This window comes from Seriola aureovittata, chromosome 3 (genome assembly GCF_021018895.1).
Source record: "Seriola aureovittata isolate HTS-2021-v1 ecotype China chromosome 3, ASM2101889v1, whole genome shotgun sequence".
In the NCBI taxonomy this organism is placed as follows: domain Eukaryota; kingdom Metazoa; phylum Chordata; class Actinopteri; order Carangiformes; family Carangidae; genus Seriola; species Seriola aureovittata.
This window is the reverse complement of record NC_079366.1, coordinates 3,392,000-3,412,339: the sequence shown is the minus strand read 5'-3', so window position 1 is coordinate 3,412,339 and position 20,340 is coordinate 3,392,000. Positions and strand designations below refer to the sequence as shown.

The 20,340-nt window shown below is 41.2% G+C and overlaps 1 protein-coding gene across 1 annotated transcript in view; it reads right to left on the bottom strand.

The window, feature by feature from the left end:
• Positions 1–20,340, bottom strand: part of LOC130165963 (VPS10 domain-containing receptor SorCS1) — a 169,733-nt gene that overhangs the window by 18,042 nt on the left and 131,351 nt on the right. The window contains 9 exon segments of the mRNA XM_056371164.1: positions 647–770; positions 2,417–2,550; positions 3,297–3,483; positions 5,130–5,301; positions 10,635–10,748; positions 13,632–13,765; positions 15,626–15,743; positions 18,941–19,048; positions 19,414–19,505. Of these exon segments, the coding sequence (XP_056227139.1) occupies positions 647–770; positions 2,417–2,550; positions 3,297–3,483; positions 5,130–5,301; positions 10,635–10,748; positions 13,632–13,765; positions 15,626–15,743; positions 18,941–19,048; positions 19,414–19,505 (1,183 nt within the window).

Genomic DNA, 20,340 nt, shown 5'->3' with positions numbered 1-20,340 from the left:
ACTTGTGGCTACAAAGTGTTTTGTGAGGTCACACTGACCTTGACCTTTGACCTTTAGCAACCAAAATCAAATCAGTTCTATCCTTGAGTCCAGGTGAATGTTTGTGCCATATTTGAAGAGATTCCATCAAGGCGTTACTGAGATATCGTGTCCACGGAAAATGGGATGGACGCACAACCCGAAAAACAAAACGCCTCTGGCTCCGCGTGTCGCTGGCGCAGAGGCATAAAAACGATCAATCATTATCGATATCGGGTTACGTGAACACTTTCATCACGGTAACATTTTTGGCCCTATGTGATGTTTTTTTTGAAAACCTGTCTGATCATCTGATTCCTCTTGTTTCTTGCCTCATTGGGCTTTTAAGTCATGCAGTGCTTTATTATCTATAAGAACATTAATAAGAACATCTCTTGGACATAAACACAATCCTTTATAAAAAGACTTATTAGAAAGTGGTACAACTTGGGGAGTGTAATGTTATGTTACTGATAGGAAAGATGGCCGAAACGACAGAAATAAGACCTGCTTGTAATTAAGCAGTATCATCCTTTAACAATGATAAGAACGCGTGGTGACACATGTTGTCAGTGTGTTTACAGAGCTACAGAATCCCAGTGGAGATGGGGTTGAACCGTCGGCTCACCGTGGACAGCGATGTTTTTTCTGTCCTGCAGAATAGTATTCCCTGCAGACACCTGCACAGTGACAGTATTGATACCTTCCCGGGAGAACGTGCACGCTACACTTCCCTCTAGGGTGATTACTGGCTGCTGGGGGAGAGAGAGAAGGGGGAGGGGAGGGAGAGAGATGGAGAGAGTCACTCTGGGGCTTCCCGAGAGAGAACCTTATCAATGCCTGGTTAACATCTCACACTGCTGTTATTTACACTTCAGAGGTGTCAGCCTGCTGGCACACTCACAAATACACACACACACACACACACACACACACACACACACACACACACATGCACGAGCTGACACAAAGAGCTTTGCAACAATCTGTCCCGTGCTGCACACAGTATCACGGCCCACAGAGAGTTCCCTGTGTGACACCAGCAGCTCCTTCCTGTCATTACTCACGTCTCCATTTGTTCTTCCTATAGCTATGAAATGCTAATGCTGCTGCGGTTTATTACCAACTGGCATAACTAGCTTGTCCTTGTGGAAGGTCCCTGCTGGTGCTGAACAAACACATTTACACAACTACAATTATTGAGGACAGATAGTGACAGGTACATACAGAGCTTCTGGTGTGCAGTGCATCTGTAGGTTGAGATAGATGGAGGTTGGTTTAGTATCTCAAGATCATCTCACAGTGTGAAATCTTACTCACATTATGCTACCATTTTGGAAGTAGAGTTTTGTTTTCTATAAGTGAGCATAAGTCACTACATACTAAGTCACCTACGTACAGTTTTTAGTTGCACTCCCTCGGGGCTAAGCTAGCTGAACGTGACGTTGATGGAGCTGGCAGAGTAAGATATATTAATCTAAAGGCAAAGTGGATTTAAGATGAAAGTCAGAAAGGTTCAAGTGGGCATGCATAGATTAGCTCTCAGTTAAGTAAAAAGTAAAAAAAAAAAAAAAAATGCTTTAACTTGAGGGGGGTGGAGCTAATCCAGCGGGCATCGGGGTGAGAGGCGGGGATAACCCTGGACAGGTCGCCAGTCAATCACAGGGCTAATACATAGTGACAGAAATCCATTCACCCTGACATTCACACCTACAGGCAGTTTAAAGTCCCCACTTCACCCGCCCGCCTCTCGACTGTGGGAAACCATTGAGAAAACCATTAACTCAAAATGACTTTTTCAATGAATGATGATTATTAATGGATTACATTTTTCAAATCCAACACTATTTCACTGAGTGACTGCAACAATGTTTCTGAAAAGACGCTTTTCTCTTGTTTTTAAAATATACTGTATATATATTTTTCTGTTGATTAATTACAGCAAAAGAAAATTCCACTCATCTCCATTATTTTGGGGAGGCAGCACAATTTTCAAAGGCTGAGATCTCACGATCTGTGCACATAAATCTGAGACTATCTGCAGGGCTAGATACCACTAAGGCTTAGAAGAGGACACTTTAACTCTGTGGGATTGACAAATTTGTCTTCATCTTTCTTCAGTTCTGACGGGCAGCTTCAGACCTTAGTTGGAGCAGTTTAGCGTCACAATAAATTTTAGATACACTGATATACTGCATCAGAACGCTGCAATATTTATTGAAGCTGATTGACAATACCACAATGTAGCAACCTGGATGCTGCAAACATAGCTCAACAAAAGACTGATTCTCACATTTTGGAGCAGAAGAGTCAGCAACCTACTTACTTGCCAATGGGCAAGAAGTGTAACAGAAGTAAAAGCTCAGAGAGAAGTGGGAAAAGTCTGAGTGTACAGTACCTCTGTGTTATTTCCGATCCACCAGATGTAGGTGACCGTTCCCACTTGGCTGGGCCACAGAACGGCGGTCAGGTTCACTTCCTTATTCCTCACCGCCACAAAGGGAGCTGAGAGATGGATATACTCCAGCTGACCTGCTCGGGCGCACACATATATCACGGAGTGAACTCGATGTAACTGCGTCACAATGCGCAAAAAAAAAAAAAAAAGAGCATAAAAAGAAAGAAACAACAACTTTATCATTTCAATTGAAAACAGAAAAAAGGGGGGGGAGTAGGTTTATAGGTTGGTGCAGGATGGGGAGAGAAGGGTTCGTGAGTTTGTTCAGCATTCTGTCCTGCGTTGGGAGCGTCGGCTGCCATCTGTGTGTTATTTTTCATCTGTGGCGCTCCTGAGCCTGCGGTGACTCTATTTGTATGGCTGGCACATAGGATTGACAGATTGGTGGGGGCAACAGCGCTCCCTGATCAATAAGTCAGCTCCGTTACATCTGTCACCCCCTTGAATACACCAGGGGTGGTCAGCCCTGTTACATATGAGGCTGCAGCGGCTTCTGTGGGCTGAGTGGCTATGAAGCATAAGCTGACTTGAGTGGAAGTGTAATGGGATTTGTTCTACCTCACTTGTTTGTTTGGTTATGGGAGGAGAGCATGTTCTGTGAAGAGATAAGGCACAGAACGTGGTACACTGAGTACAATCTGACAGCTGCACTTCAACTAAATGTGATAAAAAAGTGGAAAGTAAAAGGAGCACAAAAAGTGAAGGAACTCTCTCTCTCTCTCTCTCTCTATATATATATATATATATATATATATATATATATATATATATAAACACACAAGAACATTTGTAAATACAAAACTCTTCATCATCATCTCACATGTGACATGCAGGTAGAGCATAGCGGTCTCTGAGCCGAGGTTGTTCTCCCCGGTGGCAGACACTCGGTAGATTCCCACAGCTTTGTAGATGTGTTTAATCCCGTCCTCGATGGAGCTCACATTGGAGTACGTCAGAGCGTGGCCGTCTCCAAAGTCCAGAGTGATGCTCGTCCTCGCCCCATCGCCCTGCGGAGACACACACTGTCAGGAAACCTGCAGGTTTCGGCCTCTTTGTCGCCCAGAGATTCACTCGGGTTTGACGTTAGATACAAACCAGCACAGGAGACTTTTTTTTTTTTTTTTTTTTTTTTAGATATTTTGATGTGTCCACCAAGTGGTTTTTAATTGAGCTAACGTTCTTTAAATATCAAATCAATATGAAATCTGATTTCATGGTATTTACTGCCAAAGTAGATGTAAATATAATTCTTGCTTTTTCATTAATAATAGTAATAATAATAAAATTTATTTATAGAGCACTTTTCATACAAGAAGTGTAGCTCAAAGTGTAGCTCAAAATCAAATAGTATAATAAAATAAGGGCGGTTAAAGGACAATGAAAATAGACCATAGAAAGACAGTAGATGTAAAATATGTAAATAGAAACAGAAACCAGTAAGAATAGTCAAATATAAGAGAATTAATTAACAGCCAAGTTACATTAATGGATCTTCAGCTATCGTCTAAAAACGTTCACAGAACATCTCTTGTAGCTCTTGGCAGGGTATTCGAGCATAATTAAAAAAAAAATAGCTGCACTGTCTATTTTCTTGTGTGTAAAATTATGTGAATTTAAAACCCTGGCAGAAGAAGATCTAAGAGCTCGTGAGGGATTATAAAACTACAGAGAATCTGCAATGTAAGCCGGTCACAAACCATTAAGAGCTTTTAAAAACAAATAAAACAACCTTAAAATCTATTCTAAAAGATACTGGGACCCAGTGGAGTGAAGCCAAAACTGGGGTAATATTCTCTCTCTTCCTTGTTTTCATTAAAAGTCCAGCAGCACAGATCTAAATAAACTGCAGTCTTTCAAATGACTGCTTTGGAAGAGCAGTAAAAAAGAGCAGTGCAATCTAATCTAATCTAATCTATTTGAAATAAAAGCATATTTATGGATGAGGAACGGCCTCTCTTTGGCAATATTTCTTAAATGAAAAAAAGTTGTTTTGGTCACCTTATTTATGTGGGAAGTAAAATTTAATTCAGAGTCTCAAATAATGTCTAGTTGTTGGAAACAACTCTTTTCCTGGAATTCTTGGTGTGTTGTTTAAGAGCAGAAGAGACTATAAGGGCAATTTTGACTGTTAAAATGTTTCATCACTCTGAGTTTATATCAAACTACTAACGTCATGGTAATTTTTTATGATTAATATTCATTATTATTTCTTATTTTTATTGATAATACCACATTTACCTATGAGTATTACTATTATTATACCCCTCCACCCCATACTACCTACTCATGTATGTAGTTTGAATATAATGTTCTCAGAGCTCCACATAATTTTGTCATAGAAAGAACGCCAGTCAGTCACAATTTCATTTCAGTTTGTCTACATTTGAAAACTTTAAAAACTGTAAAGCCTGTTTTTCCCTCAGCGGGAGAGCTAAACAGGAAAAGTGCTTCTGGTGTCACAACGTGTCACTTCTGCTTCGATGTGACAGTCTGATCAAAGGGAAAGCTCCATTCTAAAACCATCAACTTACAGCAACTTATATAAAAAAATACTTTTAATTCTGACTTTCAGACTGTTCCCCTCTGAATACAGTGACATTTACTTGGTGTGCAGGTCCATGACACTTTTTGAGAGGTACAGAAAACAGCTCACCTCCTCCAGAAAAACAAGGAAGGTGACATTGGCGCCTAATGTGGCTGTCAGCGTGCCCTCACTGGTGACCAGGTGGAGACCTTTGGGTGCTTGGATGGAACACTGCTGCCTCCTGGCTGTGTACTCCACGCTGACTCCGGCTGTACAGTTATTAGAGACCACCTTCCTGTAGCTGGGGGTGGAAAAACACAAAAAGTTTGTACGTGTAGATATGACTGGTTGTACATTTATACAGATGTGGAAACAGCCGATTTAGATTCTCCTTACAGGTCAGAAAAAAACGCTGCGTCTCAGTAGTGGTGTTTGCATGTGATGATAAACAGGGTGTGAAAATGTTAATGTTTCTGAACCAAAGAGCCATGTTGAAGCTGTTCCACACATTTTAAAATGGACAGACTGTGATAATGTCACGATACGCTCCTCATTTACTTCTACTTTACTTCTCCCTGGCCGTGTTTGTTCCTCCATCTACCCGGACCTGCCATTTTCCATCCGCCCACCAGATGTCCCCTGACTTTTTTCCTGTCTCAATATACACCTGCTCACTTGTTATCTATTCCCAATAACCTGAGCTTTCCTGCCCACTCAAACACCTGCTCCCAGTTTCCTCGTCCACCTCATCCAGTATAAACCTGTCATCGCCACCGGCTACTCGTCAGATTGTCTGTTTATGGTCCCATGTGTTTTCCTCATAGAATAAACATAAAGATGGACGTCACCCAGGTTTCTAAAGACTGGTTTTGAAAGCTCAGATTTGGCTGCTCCGCTGTTGCCATCTTGGTAGTGCCGGATTCCTCCATCTAGCCCTGTGGTCTAACTTACAGGTGTGCTTAAAAAGTGACTGGACCTTATAAGGACCAATCACCAACCTTGTATCCTGGTCAGTAACAAAGATTGTCTCTAAAACATCTCTAAATTCAGAAGAGAAGTCCAGGGTTTTTACATCTACCAAAGTTTAGATAAAGTTAGATAAAAGTGATTTAATTCATTTGCTTTTTGCAGGTCATCAGAAGTATTGTGATGTTGCAGAAATCAATAATTGTATCTCCTTCTAGCCTCTCTAAGTATGTGTTAAAGCTCCTTTTGCACAATGTTCTGCTGCATTCTATCCTGATTCTTAAATGCCATTCTATTTGCAATTGATGCGGTCTTTCACCTCTTGTTATGTACTGTTTGTTTCTTTTTGAGGTATATTCTGTATATAATCAGTAACAGTCTCAGTAGCATTGTCCACATCCATCTCATGAAAGACTATACTGTCTCTAGTCCAAAGCTTTACAGTCTGTGTTTTGTGGTTTGCCACATTTGAGAGCAGTTCTGTAAGTGGGGATTGAGGTGCACTGCCTTATGGTCTGAGTTTCACAGCAGGGGTGTGACTCTACTCACATTAGCCATGTTCACACTGCTGTAGCATTTGTCTAGAATTCTGTCACCTCATGTCTTGCATGTAACGTATTGTTAGAAACTGGGAAGTGACAGCTAAAGTTTGCGATGATTGAAGTCCCCTAGAATGAAAAACAGGTCCTCAGGGGTGCGTAGTAATTGCTGCTGAACACAGCCAGTGATTTGGGGCAGGTGCACTTGGAGTGTTCCCACTGGGTGAAACATACACAGTGCAGAAGATGATATTCCCAAACTCTCAAGGTAGATATAGGGGTCTTGAACTCAAGCACATCAGTTCAATGATGGGGTTGCACAACAGTCTTATGCAACATGTGTTGTCTGCACCATTTATCATTTATCAATGATAAATTTATCAATGATAAATTGTGCAAAAAAACACGTGTTATAACAACTCAGACTCACCCCACCGCTCTTTCGCAGATGTTTCACTCCTGTCCGAGTGAATGAAAGAAAAACCCTCCAGCTCACACAAGGAGTCAGGAATGTCACGATGAAGCCATGTCTCAGTAAACACCATGATAGATGACTCATGGTCAACATAACAAACGTGTGTGATTCACAGCTCATTCTTTTCTTCCTTGGTGACCTCACATTACTGAGTATCGTGGAGGGCGTCTCTGGTGTATGCAACACCAGGTTGTTTCCCCCCAAGCAAATATCCTTTGGCGTGGTTGGAGAAGTTCCAAGATAAAATGTCATAGTGCCAACATACACACGCAAAAACGTGACGATGAAGACAACGTAAAGCTAAAGAAAACAACATAAAAGCACAGGAAGGAGCATTTGTCGCAGCAGTGGTGCGCCACCACAGTACGAAGTAACTGCCCCACCTGCCGGCCTGTACCCCTACCTACCTGCCTGCCTGCTTGCCTGCTTGCCAACCTATCTGTCTGTGTGACTGACTCTCTTCAGGTTGCCTTCAATTTTCCTTCACTGAACCTGCCTGCATGTGTGTCTGTGTTTGGGGACTCCCTACCTGAGTTTCTACCAGCAATTGTGACAGTATGATCTGACCAGCCATGGTCCGAGCAGACTTGAAAATGAACTGTTTGATTTGTCATATATATACAGTATATATATATATATATATGTATATATATATATATACAGTGTGTATATATATATACAGTGTATATATATATATATATATATATATATATATATATATATATATATATATATATATATATATGTATATATATGTATATATATATATGTATATATATGTATATATATATACATATATATGTACAGCACATATGTATATATATCGCTTTCCTCTAATTGGGAGCATTGGCTAAAAAGTTCTTTACCAGGGTGGCTTAAGGATTCTTAAACACCCTTTATTCCCAGCCTGCCTCCCACCAGCCACCAGCTTGTCTCTCAGTTGTCTATAGCCTCTGCCCAGCTTGCTTCCAGCCTGTCTCGCAGTCTGCTAGCTACCAGACTGCACCAAAGTTGGCTAGCTTTCTGTTTGCTCCTGTTCCCAACCAGGCTAACCTCCTGTCCCTGAAGACCTTGTTCAGTCTTCTTTCCTTGGGACTTGCCTTGGTTTTTCCGGGAGGTTTCTAGGGGTCGGGGCCCCAAGAAGAAAGCGAGGGTCTCGTAGACGACGACCCCCTAAGCTGCCACAAAGCCTCAGCGCCGGCTGCCTGGTGACCCAGGGCCTCCACTGTCCAATGCCATGAATGACGCACAGCTAGACCCCAAGCCCCAGACCCTGAGGCGGGGCTTGGAGGTGACCCTCCGTAGCCATCACCCTCCTGCTCTGTCTCCAGATGGATACTGCTTTAGTCACTGCCCACTGCAGCAGCCCTGCCTTCACCAATGTCCATCAAAACAGTTTTGTCTGTCTTCCCTGTCTCTCATGCGACTCCACCTGTCTGCCCAGCCTCCAGGCCTTCCTCCTTAGCGGCTCAGCCTGTCTGTCCTGCCTGTTGGTCCTGCCCGAGCTGCCCTGCTCATCGGCTCTCCAGCCTCTGGGCCGTCCACCTGAGATATCCTGCTCAGGCTCTGTCCTGCCCCGAGGCCATCAGGCTGAGAGCCTGAGATCTCATGCTCCGCTGAGATACATAGATACACAGAAAATCAGGGATGCTTCTCACCTAAAATGGGATACTCCGCTATAACTTTAGTTCTTTTTATTCTTTATATTCGGGGCTTTCTACACGCACACATAATACAGGATAGACACTGTAGAGATTAACCCTGAGTTGTTACCTCTGGCCAATTATAGAGTTTTAGAATTTCTGACAGATCGATTCTTGTTTGACGTCCATATTAGACTGGGATGCTTGATTAATTGCCCAAACATTTTGGCTGTTGATGGATCTCTGGCATGTGAGACAACAACTGAGATTGTCTGGAAAAGCATTACTACGTCATGAACTGTTAAGCTCAGTAGGCTACAGTAGTTTTGTTAAATTCTTGGTATAACACTTATAAGAGATCGCATCATTACTAGTGGTTTATACTTGCTGGTTTAGGACTGTTTTTAAAAGCTACACTATGCAACTTTTCCAATTAAAATCTCAAACAATGACAAGATTTATGTTGATATTTTGTTGAGTTGTGTACTTACATTATCCCAAATGTTTCAACAATTTTCCAACCTTAATCATGGTTAAAAGTCTGTTTCATTTGGTCACCTGTCAATGGTGCAATATCTCCCATGTGCATGCGTTGGCATTGTGCTTGTCTACCAGAAGTGGTCAAAATGGACCTTTATCCAGTTTTCAGCCACATTTTTACAATACATTTTCTAGATTTTGGTAGATTTCAACTATGTGTTAATTACTAAGGATTTTAGTCATCAGATGTTTGGATCTCCGAGAAACAATCCAAGCAAACTTCAGGCAGCTCAGCTTCCAGCCCCTCTGAGACATCCTGTGTCTGCCGAGCAGTGTCGGAAAAACAACCAACTCTTAATGAGAAACTGCCTTATTCAGTGTTTCTACCGGTTTTAATTACCTGGTACGCTGGTTACGGAGAGAAGAAGCTCTGCTGGTAAAAACTTTCTGAACACCTGACACCAAAGGAATCCAAACTGTGAGAAGTTGACTAAAGTAACAGCAATGGTGGTGAAGACAACAACTCCCATGATCACTTGCTACTTCATGGCGTCACCAAACACTGTCTTCTGTTATTATTGATTGAGAGACCCCTAGTGGCACAGAGTGTGTTACATAGTGTGTGTTTAAATGTGAGTTATAGGCTGCAGTGCTGCCGACACCCCTTTCTTTCTCCAAGTGGAGAAACAGAATATTTGTAGTTGTAGTAATCTGTTAGAAATGCATACGCAATATTTTAAAGCACATGAACATCCGATCATCACTAAATTGTATATCATGTAAGAGAGCAAATAAAAACAAATGGAAAGAATGGAAGAAAACATTCCACAGTTGCCGGTAGCTTTGAGCAGCACAGTGAATTAGATGATTTTTTCAACCAATCTATCGTTAACTAGTGAAGATGAAATGGCAGAAAAACAACCTTTCATTCATCATTCACTCTTCTGATGGTTTCTTTTGTTTGTGATGCATTTGCAAAGAAACATTACAAAGCCAGCCTTTTAAACTTGGACAGCTGGTGCTGAATCCACAGTGTCTACTGGAAATACAGGCTTGCTTCACTATGTTTGCATAGCCTAGCCTATTATATGAGCTCGACTTCTGCCTGAACTGCAACCTTTCCTCAGAATGGATGTTTTAAATGTGGCTTCATTTGCTCTGTAAGTATGTCAATGAAATCATTCAAAACAACAACTATTCGCATTCATTCACCTATATGTCTTGATGCCACGCTAATTATTGTGGTTTTGTCTCAATCTTCTTAGCTAGGTGTTTGGCCGACTGCCGAGTAATATTCTCAAGAGGATGAAACTAATAAATTCAGTCTAACAGTTGATTGTGTCGGTTATAGTTGACTAATGCATTTCAACTTGCCACTGTAGGAATAGTGGTTACATATCCTACCTAAACAAATAGCACTACATCTCTGCCCTGAGCTTTTCGACTCTAACACACCATTCATTCTGCCCAATGCCTGTGAGTTACTGTTGAGACTGTGTGCTGACTCTAGTCTGCTGTCCTCTGTGTTTACCCAGTGCTGTTAAGGAAAGTCATCCCCATGCTGCAACTCCTGGACATCGATGATGGATGGAACCAAAAGGCAGGGGTGCACTTGCCATCGGTCCGTCTCTCGTAGCCATAATCACTATAATGATTCAAGCGGACAAAAACAGAAACTGTTATCCATTCGAGAACCACAGAGGAAACGCTGAGACAAGACTGATGCAAATATTCCTGAGGTTCTGTTTGGAAATTCGAAAATGAGATATTTGCGGCGGGTACGTCACGTATTTAGAAAACAACCGATGTTACTCACAGACAAATCACACAAAAGATAACAGAATATTCTGATCACCTGCTCTGTATTTTATACATATTTGACGTTAGAATGCTGATACATAATTGTGGAAAACAACATGTACACATAATCGTTTTAGTATTGACTTCACAGTAGTTACAGCAACTGCTCTGTGCCTCTTTGGTGCTTTGAAACACAGCCCACAAGTTGTTTGTCCTACAAATTAAAAGGCAGAGCAGCGCTATGTCCCCAAAATGATAGGGACAAATTGCCCTAATTAGTGCGACATGCACACAGATGCAAAAGTGTTGTGATTGTTAATCAAAGCTATTAGGCGTGGTGATTTATTGTTTTGATGGTGCTTATTCCAAGAGCTGCCTCACTCAAGAGACCTGCAGACTTGGGACCAAAGCGAGAGAGAGAGAGAAAAAAAAAAAAGCAACATTAATACTGCTGATAATTCAAAGAAAGCAGGTTGCGAGGATGTGAAAACCGTTGTCTGTAGCTGGAGCTGTGATATAAACACTCACCAGCAGCAGATACAAAAGCTGTGAATTATTATTTTTCTCCTGAACACTTTGTCCTTCAAGCGGTGAAGGGTGACACACATTCAGGTGAAATCAATTGAATATTTCGTAATGAATACACACACACACACACACACACACACACACACACACACACACACACACACAGGTACACTTTTGAGCAGCTGACTGGTTTCCATTTTGCAGCCACAGCAGCCTCCAAGAGAATCTGCTAGAGCTGCTCTGCAATTATAATCTGGAGGATATTATCCATGGAGCTGATCTCTTATCTTTTAATCCCTCACTTAAACCCAGTTCCCTTAAATCCTGGGACATATGTGTAAATGTATTTCTACTATTGATAAGGCTGAGGTTTGGTCCCCAAATACATGAGAAATACGATCTGACAATATGATCTGTTCTCCAAATGATGGCAGATCAAAACTCCACAGTGGGTATTAAACAATCAAATTCTTTTCCCCAAATTTGAATAAGTCAGCACAATTGTTGTTTTTATTTCGTAAGATCACTGTAACTAAAAATAATTTATCTCAGTGATATTTTCATTGCAGTGTAATTTACCATAGATATGTCTGTAGGAGGTGTAGTAGGAGGGACAATCTCTATATAATATGTGAATATGCGTATTTGTATAATTAACGCACTTCTCAAATTTAGCCATCTGTTAAATCAGTGGTGATCCGATTCTCTAACACTCAGTATTAAACAGTGAATAAGTGAAAAAGACTCAATGGACAATGGTCTCAGTTCAGCCCTGTAGGTGGGCATCTGAATGAATGCATCTGAATAATGCAAATGCTGTTGATGTTTACATTTCATTTCAACAATATCGGGATTCAAAATTCAAGAAGTCAAGGAAAGATTGATTTTCGTTTTTGTGAGATGCTGCTGGAACCATTACATTATGACGATTATAAGATTCCAATGTGATTTTCTTGCAAACCATTTCATACTGTGTTTTTGCGATTTAGCCAATAAAACCACAGCATTAAAGTTACAGTTTTTTATGCCAAAAAAAAAAAAAAATATTCAAAATGCCACATCTCAGCAGCATCATGACTAAATCTGCAAAACACGACAGTATAAAAAAGCAGTTAGGAAGAAACCAAGATGACTGCACTGACAGCATTCAGGCATCACTCATGTCACTAAAGCACACTTCTTAAATGCTGCTGTTAGTTGAAAGCTGGTTTTGAAATTCAAATTCAAATTTATTTTGGTATATTAATATTATATTAATATTAAGAATAATTAATTTGTGTTACTTGCAATAATTTAGGATCGGGCTATAGTGGATGACAGCGACTGGGGGGGCACAACAGTAAATAATAATAGTAATAATAATAATAATGACAACGATAATATTAATATTAATAATAGTAATAATAATAATAATAATAATAATAATAATAATAGGGGAGCCATGCTATGTGCCATTGGCAGCCATTACACTATAATGCCCCCCTTGATGATTGCAATGCAATGCACAAAAGAGATTCTTGTTCTGTGGAGGAGGACACACTGACTCAGACTTAATACATAATGTAAAATTGATGTAAGCTGCATTTGGGCATTTTAAGACCTTTGCTCAAATTCACATTAACCATCGATAAGTCGATTTACCCTCCTCTTCTTGAAATGAACTCATCCCAAGAAATCTTGGAATTCAAATCCACAACACTGTGATGCCTTGCTTCCACGTGGTGGATCATTTAAAGGGAAACTCTAACAATTCAAAATTGTACTTTAAAGTTAAAGTTAGGGAGCTCACAAGATACATACACAAGTCAAAATGGAAGTAACAGAGGTTGAGATATCTTAACTATTTGCCTGTAGTTTAGGTCAAAATCCAAAAACCCTTGATCCTACATTTCCCATAGTGCAGCTAAAGTGCATCTTTCCACTGGACCCTCCCAACCCTGTCAACACCCACATGTTTCAAACTCAATGCCCCAGTTAGTAACAGGCTTTATGCTTTAAGTTTAAGTCAAGATAACTCAGACATCACTGATTTGTTTTCAGATTTAGATTTTAAAAAGCTCCTTTTAGAGCTGAAGACAACATTATACAACCGTTTTCACACTCTAGCACTCATCACAACTGTAAACCATGACTAGGCTTGGTAAAATTCTGGTGGAACAACCACAGCAAATGGGATGGTTAAAAATAAAAGTATACTTACCACTCAAAGTCAGCCTCTGTGCATTCACAGGGGCCGGACGTCATTGACACAGAGTACGTCTTCCCCATAACGCACCTGGACGTGGGCTTCAGTTTCCGGTAGATCCTTTTCACTCCCATGAGGCACGGCTCACCCTGCGGGCCCCATTTTGAAAGAGAACCGAGAGGAAAGTCAGACAGTTTTTCAAAAAACAAGCTGCTTTTGTAGCACTTGCCACCATAAATAATTTACACGATGCAACCAGCCATGTGTGCTTCACACTGTGCGTGAAAAGCACTGTTGCCTTGCCTTACTTCAGCTTGTTGTGTGTTCCTGTTCAGCGACTATTTACAGGCTCTTGCTGTGTGGTGTGCTAAACTCGACAATGTTCCTCCATTGCAAGTGTGCTGCTCGAGTACTTTTTTTTTTTTTTGGAGATTTTTTTTTTTTGTGATATTCAGATGAATGATTAAGAAGGGGCGTCAGTCGCAAAAGCTGCCAGCACCCATTCCATTTTTAGCCGTGTATCTATGCGTAGGAAGTGAATATAAAATCAGTTGGAGTGCAAAAAGGATGAACACCAATCTTTTTCACGGCTTCCTCCAGCCTACACATTATTATCAGAACATTCTGTCTCTGTGCATTAGGTGTCAGTAGTGAGATGCTTAAAAACTCAGGCTGTATCCACAAATAGACTTCCAGCCCCTGAAAATGTCCTTAACTTTCCCAGTGGTCTTAAAACACAAGTGCTGTCTTCTGTTCTGAGGTGGTGTTCAGTTTATTTTTGCAGCAGATTAGGACCCACACTGCCTCTACATTTAGGCAGGTTAGCCCGGTAATTGGCTTGGACTCTTGTCATCTTCCATGCTATATGTTTTGATCATTAGACTGCTATGAGCATATGGGCGTCTAAACCAATTACAGGACTGGGCCATGAATAATGGCACACTTTAAGTCTTTGGCTCGCCTTCAGGCCCGGCCAGGTTGAGGGGCTTGCGGGCAGGTTTAATGTATGCAGCGTTTGGGTTGGGGCTGGGAGGGTGGGGCTGGGAGGGTTCACTCAGAGCATCAGCAGGAATCGGTATATAGAATCTGCATAAGTGCTCTGGGAGCTGAGAGATGTCCCGCTTTAGCCCACTCAGTACACAGCCAGGATAAAAGCAGGGGATGGTTAGCTCCTGATGAGGAAGCCCGGCATTTGATCAAGCCGACCTCTGTATCAGCCAAACTTTAAGAGGCAGTGCTACAGAGAGGACGAGCTCCACAGACTTTTTGCTTATTTAATTTCCCATGGTGGAATTGACATCTCATTTTTGTAATTACAGCTCATTAAGTTGAAACTGTTTATGAAGCAGAATGGAAGTGCATCCATGAGCTACGAGTGCTGACATCAAACACATAGGGTGCATCTGAAATCGCTCCCTATGTGCTTCCTAGAGCGCTATATTTCCTTTCTGCTGTTCTATTTGAATCTTCCTTCCTGTGGATAAATGTGTATATTAAAGGCTTTTTTCACTTTATCTTAATTATGTTTTTGCTAATTTAAAAAAAGATTCAGGAAATATAACCACACATTCAAGTTCAAGTGCAGTTTTTAAACCAAAAGCAGCACTTAACCTGCAAAATGTCACTGAAACAGACATAAAATTACCAGCAGCCTTGTGAGGGTCTGCTGCTACATGAGCCTTTGCTCAGTGACTCATAGTGCAACTGTCCATGGTGCACGATGATATTTCTTTTTCACCAATTTTACGTTAAGTTTAACAATGACACATTTTACAGTAGGAGGCCCATGTAACTACCCTTTGAAAAAAAAAGTGTTGGATGATTTCAAAATATCTTAAACGCAAATTTATCAAAAGCACACTGACTTTTTAGGCTTCAACAAGAGAAGAGAAATTTAGACTACAGAGAATGATCACAACATTTAAGCTTTAGAGATATATTTCTACCAACTGGGAAAAACAAGTGTGATAAAAACAAGTCCAGTCTCTCTATGCTGGCATAGAGCATACCTGGTTGTGGAGGTGCCATGTCTGATAATCCGCCTCTGTACACCTCCTGTTGAAGATGGACCTGAAGTCTATTTTCACCAGCTGCCACTCTGAGCGATGACTGACGTGGCCGAATATCCTGGAAAATAGCCACACATGCTGCTGGTTGTTACACACACAAAAACATGCTACGGATAATGATCGCAGTCAAATGGAGTAAAAAGGATAAAGCTGGTGATGTGCAGTATTTTTTCTTATTCTTATTCTTAGTCACAAAAGCCCACAAAAAAACCATAGAGAAAATGAACTGAGTCTCCCCAAGTATTTTATATGCATCCACAGTCTGATAGATCTTATTCCTCTGTGCCACAGAGTTCCATTTCTGTCCTAAAAAGATTAAAAAAAAAAAAAAAAACAACAACAGAGAGCCACACTGTTGCACTGGATGACATTACCCATCATTATGATAAACAGGGACACTCAGTTTTTTAAAGTTTATCCCATTATCACTGGACCTGGTGCTGTGAATACTCACAAGAGGACCAGCTGTGCCATAATTTGCTGTTTGAGCATCTTGAGTACACTGGCACCTTAACATGTTGCTAGTCATGGTCTTTCTGACATCCTGCTTTTACTCATGAGTTGGTGAAGGGAAAACAGGAAACATCAGGAGAGAGAGGGTTAGGGCACGACATGCAACAAGCGTCCTACCACATCTTTACATGAGATTGGAACCATCCTTAAAAGGTTCTGTAAGCGATCGCCACTGCCACTAGATGTCACATTAGACCACCAGCATCTCAGACCAAAACAAACACTTCGCTAGCCACTGGCCTCCATTTGGCCACCAAACCCCCCCCCCCCCCCCCCCATCAGCGAGGCGTTACGAAACCCAGCAAAAATCAAAATCATTCTGAACCATCGAGATAGTTCACACTGAGGGAAAGAAAAGCCAGTCGGACTGGGAAAGAAATTCAGCCTTGGTCCGCGGTGCCTGTGTAGATATAAACGTAGGGGAGGGCCGACGGTTTAACAGGGAGGGGATCACATGCTCGTTCTCTGCTCAGGACGCCATTGGTCCACTATAACTTGACGCAGAAAACACTCCTTTGCTGCTATATTATTGTTTAAAATCTCATCTACAGAACCTTTAAAGATAGAACCTGAAATATAATGCCTTTACACTTGAACTGACTTGCTGTTATTGAAAAAACATTAACTTATTTCTTCTGAAAGATTAAGGGGAATCAGAATGAATAACCATGTTTTTGCAATGGTAAAAAACAAAACAGGATCCAAGGTTATGAGACTAACCAGATAAATATTCCATCTCCAGCTAAATTGAGTGGGTGTGTTTCTCTGCACTGACCTCCCTCACCATTCATACCACAACATATTTATCACAATCAATCTGTCAATTAGCTCTCGAGGCACCCGACCATGACAGGCACTTACTGTAAAAATGAGTACAAATTGATAAGAAAACAGTGCATGATGGTCTTATGAAAACTAATGGTGTGTCTGTCAGCTGAGAGGCTGCGTGCTGCAGAACTTATTCTCAGTGCAAACCTGCCAGCATCATCTTTACACTGCCCCTTTCCCCTGCAGCTCTTTTTCTTCTTGTTGACTATTCGTGCGCATATTCCTATTCTCTGTGCCCCTCTCTGTCTCTCCAGCTGTGCCCTTTCACTCTCCTGTAGAGCTGACTACAAAGCCGACTGTCAGTCTGTCATTTATGGCAAGTGCCATGAGATGCTGATGTAATGTCTGTGGAAAAACCCCTTGGTAACACACCCCAGGGTCCCCAGTCGTCTGCAATCAAGCAGTAGTGCTGCGTCATATCCTTATGCACTTCAGCTTTGGGCTATTCTTATGGTAAATGGGAAAGATCACAAAAGGAATCTTCATATATCTGGTTTCTGAGGACCAAAATCATACTCAGTGCTCTTCCTACTTTTAAATCCTGTTAAATCTTTTTTGACTAAAGTTTCATGTCTGTTTTCTCAGGCTTGTTTTTGATCATTTTGATCATTTTCCTTCATGTTCTTCAAATGGATAGTAACGTTGTCGCTGGCTGCCAAAGCATTGATCTCCTGTGATCATAATCTGGAGACAGCCAGTTTTGATGTTGGGTAGACCATGAGAGAAATCTTTTTTATTAATGGAAACCAAAATAGGAAGTCAGGAATGATGAATCCAGCAGGTTTAGATATAGATGCATGCAGCAGAGGCTCGGGTTAAGGCAGAGGAGATGTTTGTACAGCTCTCTTTGTGAGGTCACATAATGCATTCCCCAGCCCCCTACCCTAGCCTTAAAGTCTGTTAAATAAAGGAGCTAATTGTAAGTTTTGCTACTGCTACACAGCCAACGTTAGCATTAACAGCTTTTTACTTACCAGTCTAGAGGAAATGTTGCAAATTCGCCATCAAACTACATTCCTTTACTCACCCAGAGCTGCTCCCAGTGGTGGGAAGCAGCTGTCGTGTTTTGCTTCTACTTCTATCACTTCTTTTCATCTACTGAAGTTAGCACGCTAACCAGCTAAGCCCCATCCTGGTCGGCCCATCTCGTCAATTTCCGATACTGAGGCACTGCAGCATCCAGTCTCCTCTGAAGAAGTAGCGCTGCTCAGAGGGCGTTTTCTAACATCTTGTATTTTGAACACATAAATGGCCTAAGCTCTTGGCAAAACTGGGAAGTAAATATCTGTTAATGCTAATGTTGGCTGTGTAGCAATAGCAAAACTTACATATAACTCAATTAACCATCACAACGGGAAATGGTCTTGGGCCTCAATACATCTCTGATCTACTTGTATGATTGTCGACAGGTTTACTCAGTGTTCCCAGAATCATAAACCAAGCAAGGTGAGGAAGCTTTTAGTCTATATGCTCTTCACCTGTGGAACAAGCTTCCTGAACACCTGAGATCTGCTGAAACTGTCAGCATACATAACATCTTCTTAATCTTGTACATTTGCTTGTTTTGCAAAATCTTTTATCACTACAGAATCCCTTTTATAATGGTGTCCTATGTTTCCTACCTGATCTTGTATTTAAATACTTGCAATTTTATTTTTATCAAATTCATTTTTTTTGTTTTTAAATGCTATTTTAATGTAGTCTTGCCTATTTATAATGTATTTCCGTGCCTCTGTAAAGCACTTTGAAAGTGAGGCCCAGCCAAACCGCCTCACTTTTCCCAAAGTGACCTCATTCCAGTGGTGTAAAACTCAAACTGGTTCACACACACAAACATATATAGGCTATGTGTTATTACTTTGATTTTTCAGTGTGATTGACAGATCTCCGTGTTGACAAATGTTTGGCACTCACGTCATGATGAGAGTCTCTTCCCCAGGCTCTCCCAGCACCCCATCCACGAACAGGGGCATGTTCGTGAAGCTGTACTTGTTCCACTGCCGTCCTTCATCAAAGCTCAACCTGGGAACACAAACAGCTATTGCACAAGGGACCAGCGCTAATCCCCTGGCTGTGTGCACAAGCTAATGACCCTGGGAGCTGTCTAACAACCTTATGTCATATTCAGCGCAGGGCTGAATGCTCAGTGAACACTGATCAGTGGAAGCTAGACTCATTATGGCTTCAAACACAGAAAGGTGAAATTGAATGACAATGTGCAAAGCAAAAATTTCCACTGCTGGCAGGTTTTCCAACTTGAGTTATTTGTCCCCTCGTTTGAAAAAAAAAAACTAATTTGCCTTTGTTTGACTAACTTAAGACTTGAAGCTTCCTCCGAGGGAATTAGTCATGCTGTGACAAATGGCATCTCTGTCATAATGACTCACCACAGGTGTCGGATAGGAAGTGGAGTGTGTCTTATTGCAACTAAGGCGCCTCCTTGGTCGAGATAGAGCACTGCATACTCCTCATCGAAGATCTGCAGGGATAAGAAAAGAAAAAAGGAAAAAAAAAAACAGCTCACTCTGCAACGGCTTGTTACCCGTGTGCATGTCTGACACATGTCTGCGCACACACACCCATGCCATCTCATTCAAGTAAGCGAAGTAATAATACCCACACACAGTAGACATCACAGTTAGATTGCTACATCAGCTTCTGAATAATTATTTTTTCATTGCCATGTTTAATTAGAAACAAACACCATAAATTGTAAACGGCAGGATCAAGTGAGGTAGGTGCCACCCACCTGCGCTGCATGCAGGCACTGAAGCAAATTACTCTTAAGATGTCATTTGATCATCAACACTGAAAAACAGTGGCTCGTGTGTGCGGATTAAAAAGGCTGTGATAAAATCAGGGAGAGTGAGTGATGAGCAGAGGATGATACTGAGGACAGTCAGGACTGCGGGTCAGTCAGTTCGTGTTGTGGCCATTTTAGTGCGTTTAAGATTCAACTGGGGACATCACTGGAAAAATGAATCATCAGGGATGAGTCTGTAAAATCAATAATACAACATATCTCCCACAGCGTTCATGTGTGTATATTTGCAGGAAGCCAATCTCAGCCCACGACAGTGACTTTGCAGACCATAACTGATACTAGAAATCAAAGTTGAACTGCTGAAACGCTGCCAAGTGTAAACATGTTAGCTCACTTAGTCAGCTTCTTAACTTAAAAATGATGGGTCCTCCCAAATGTTCAGTGTTGTAAAGGAGGAGACAAATTAAATCACAAATTAAAACTGTGTGGGCTTGTTGGAAAAGGGGAAAAAATATCTTGAATCTGTGAATGTTTTTTTTTTTTTTTATGA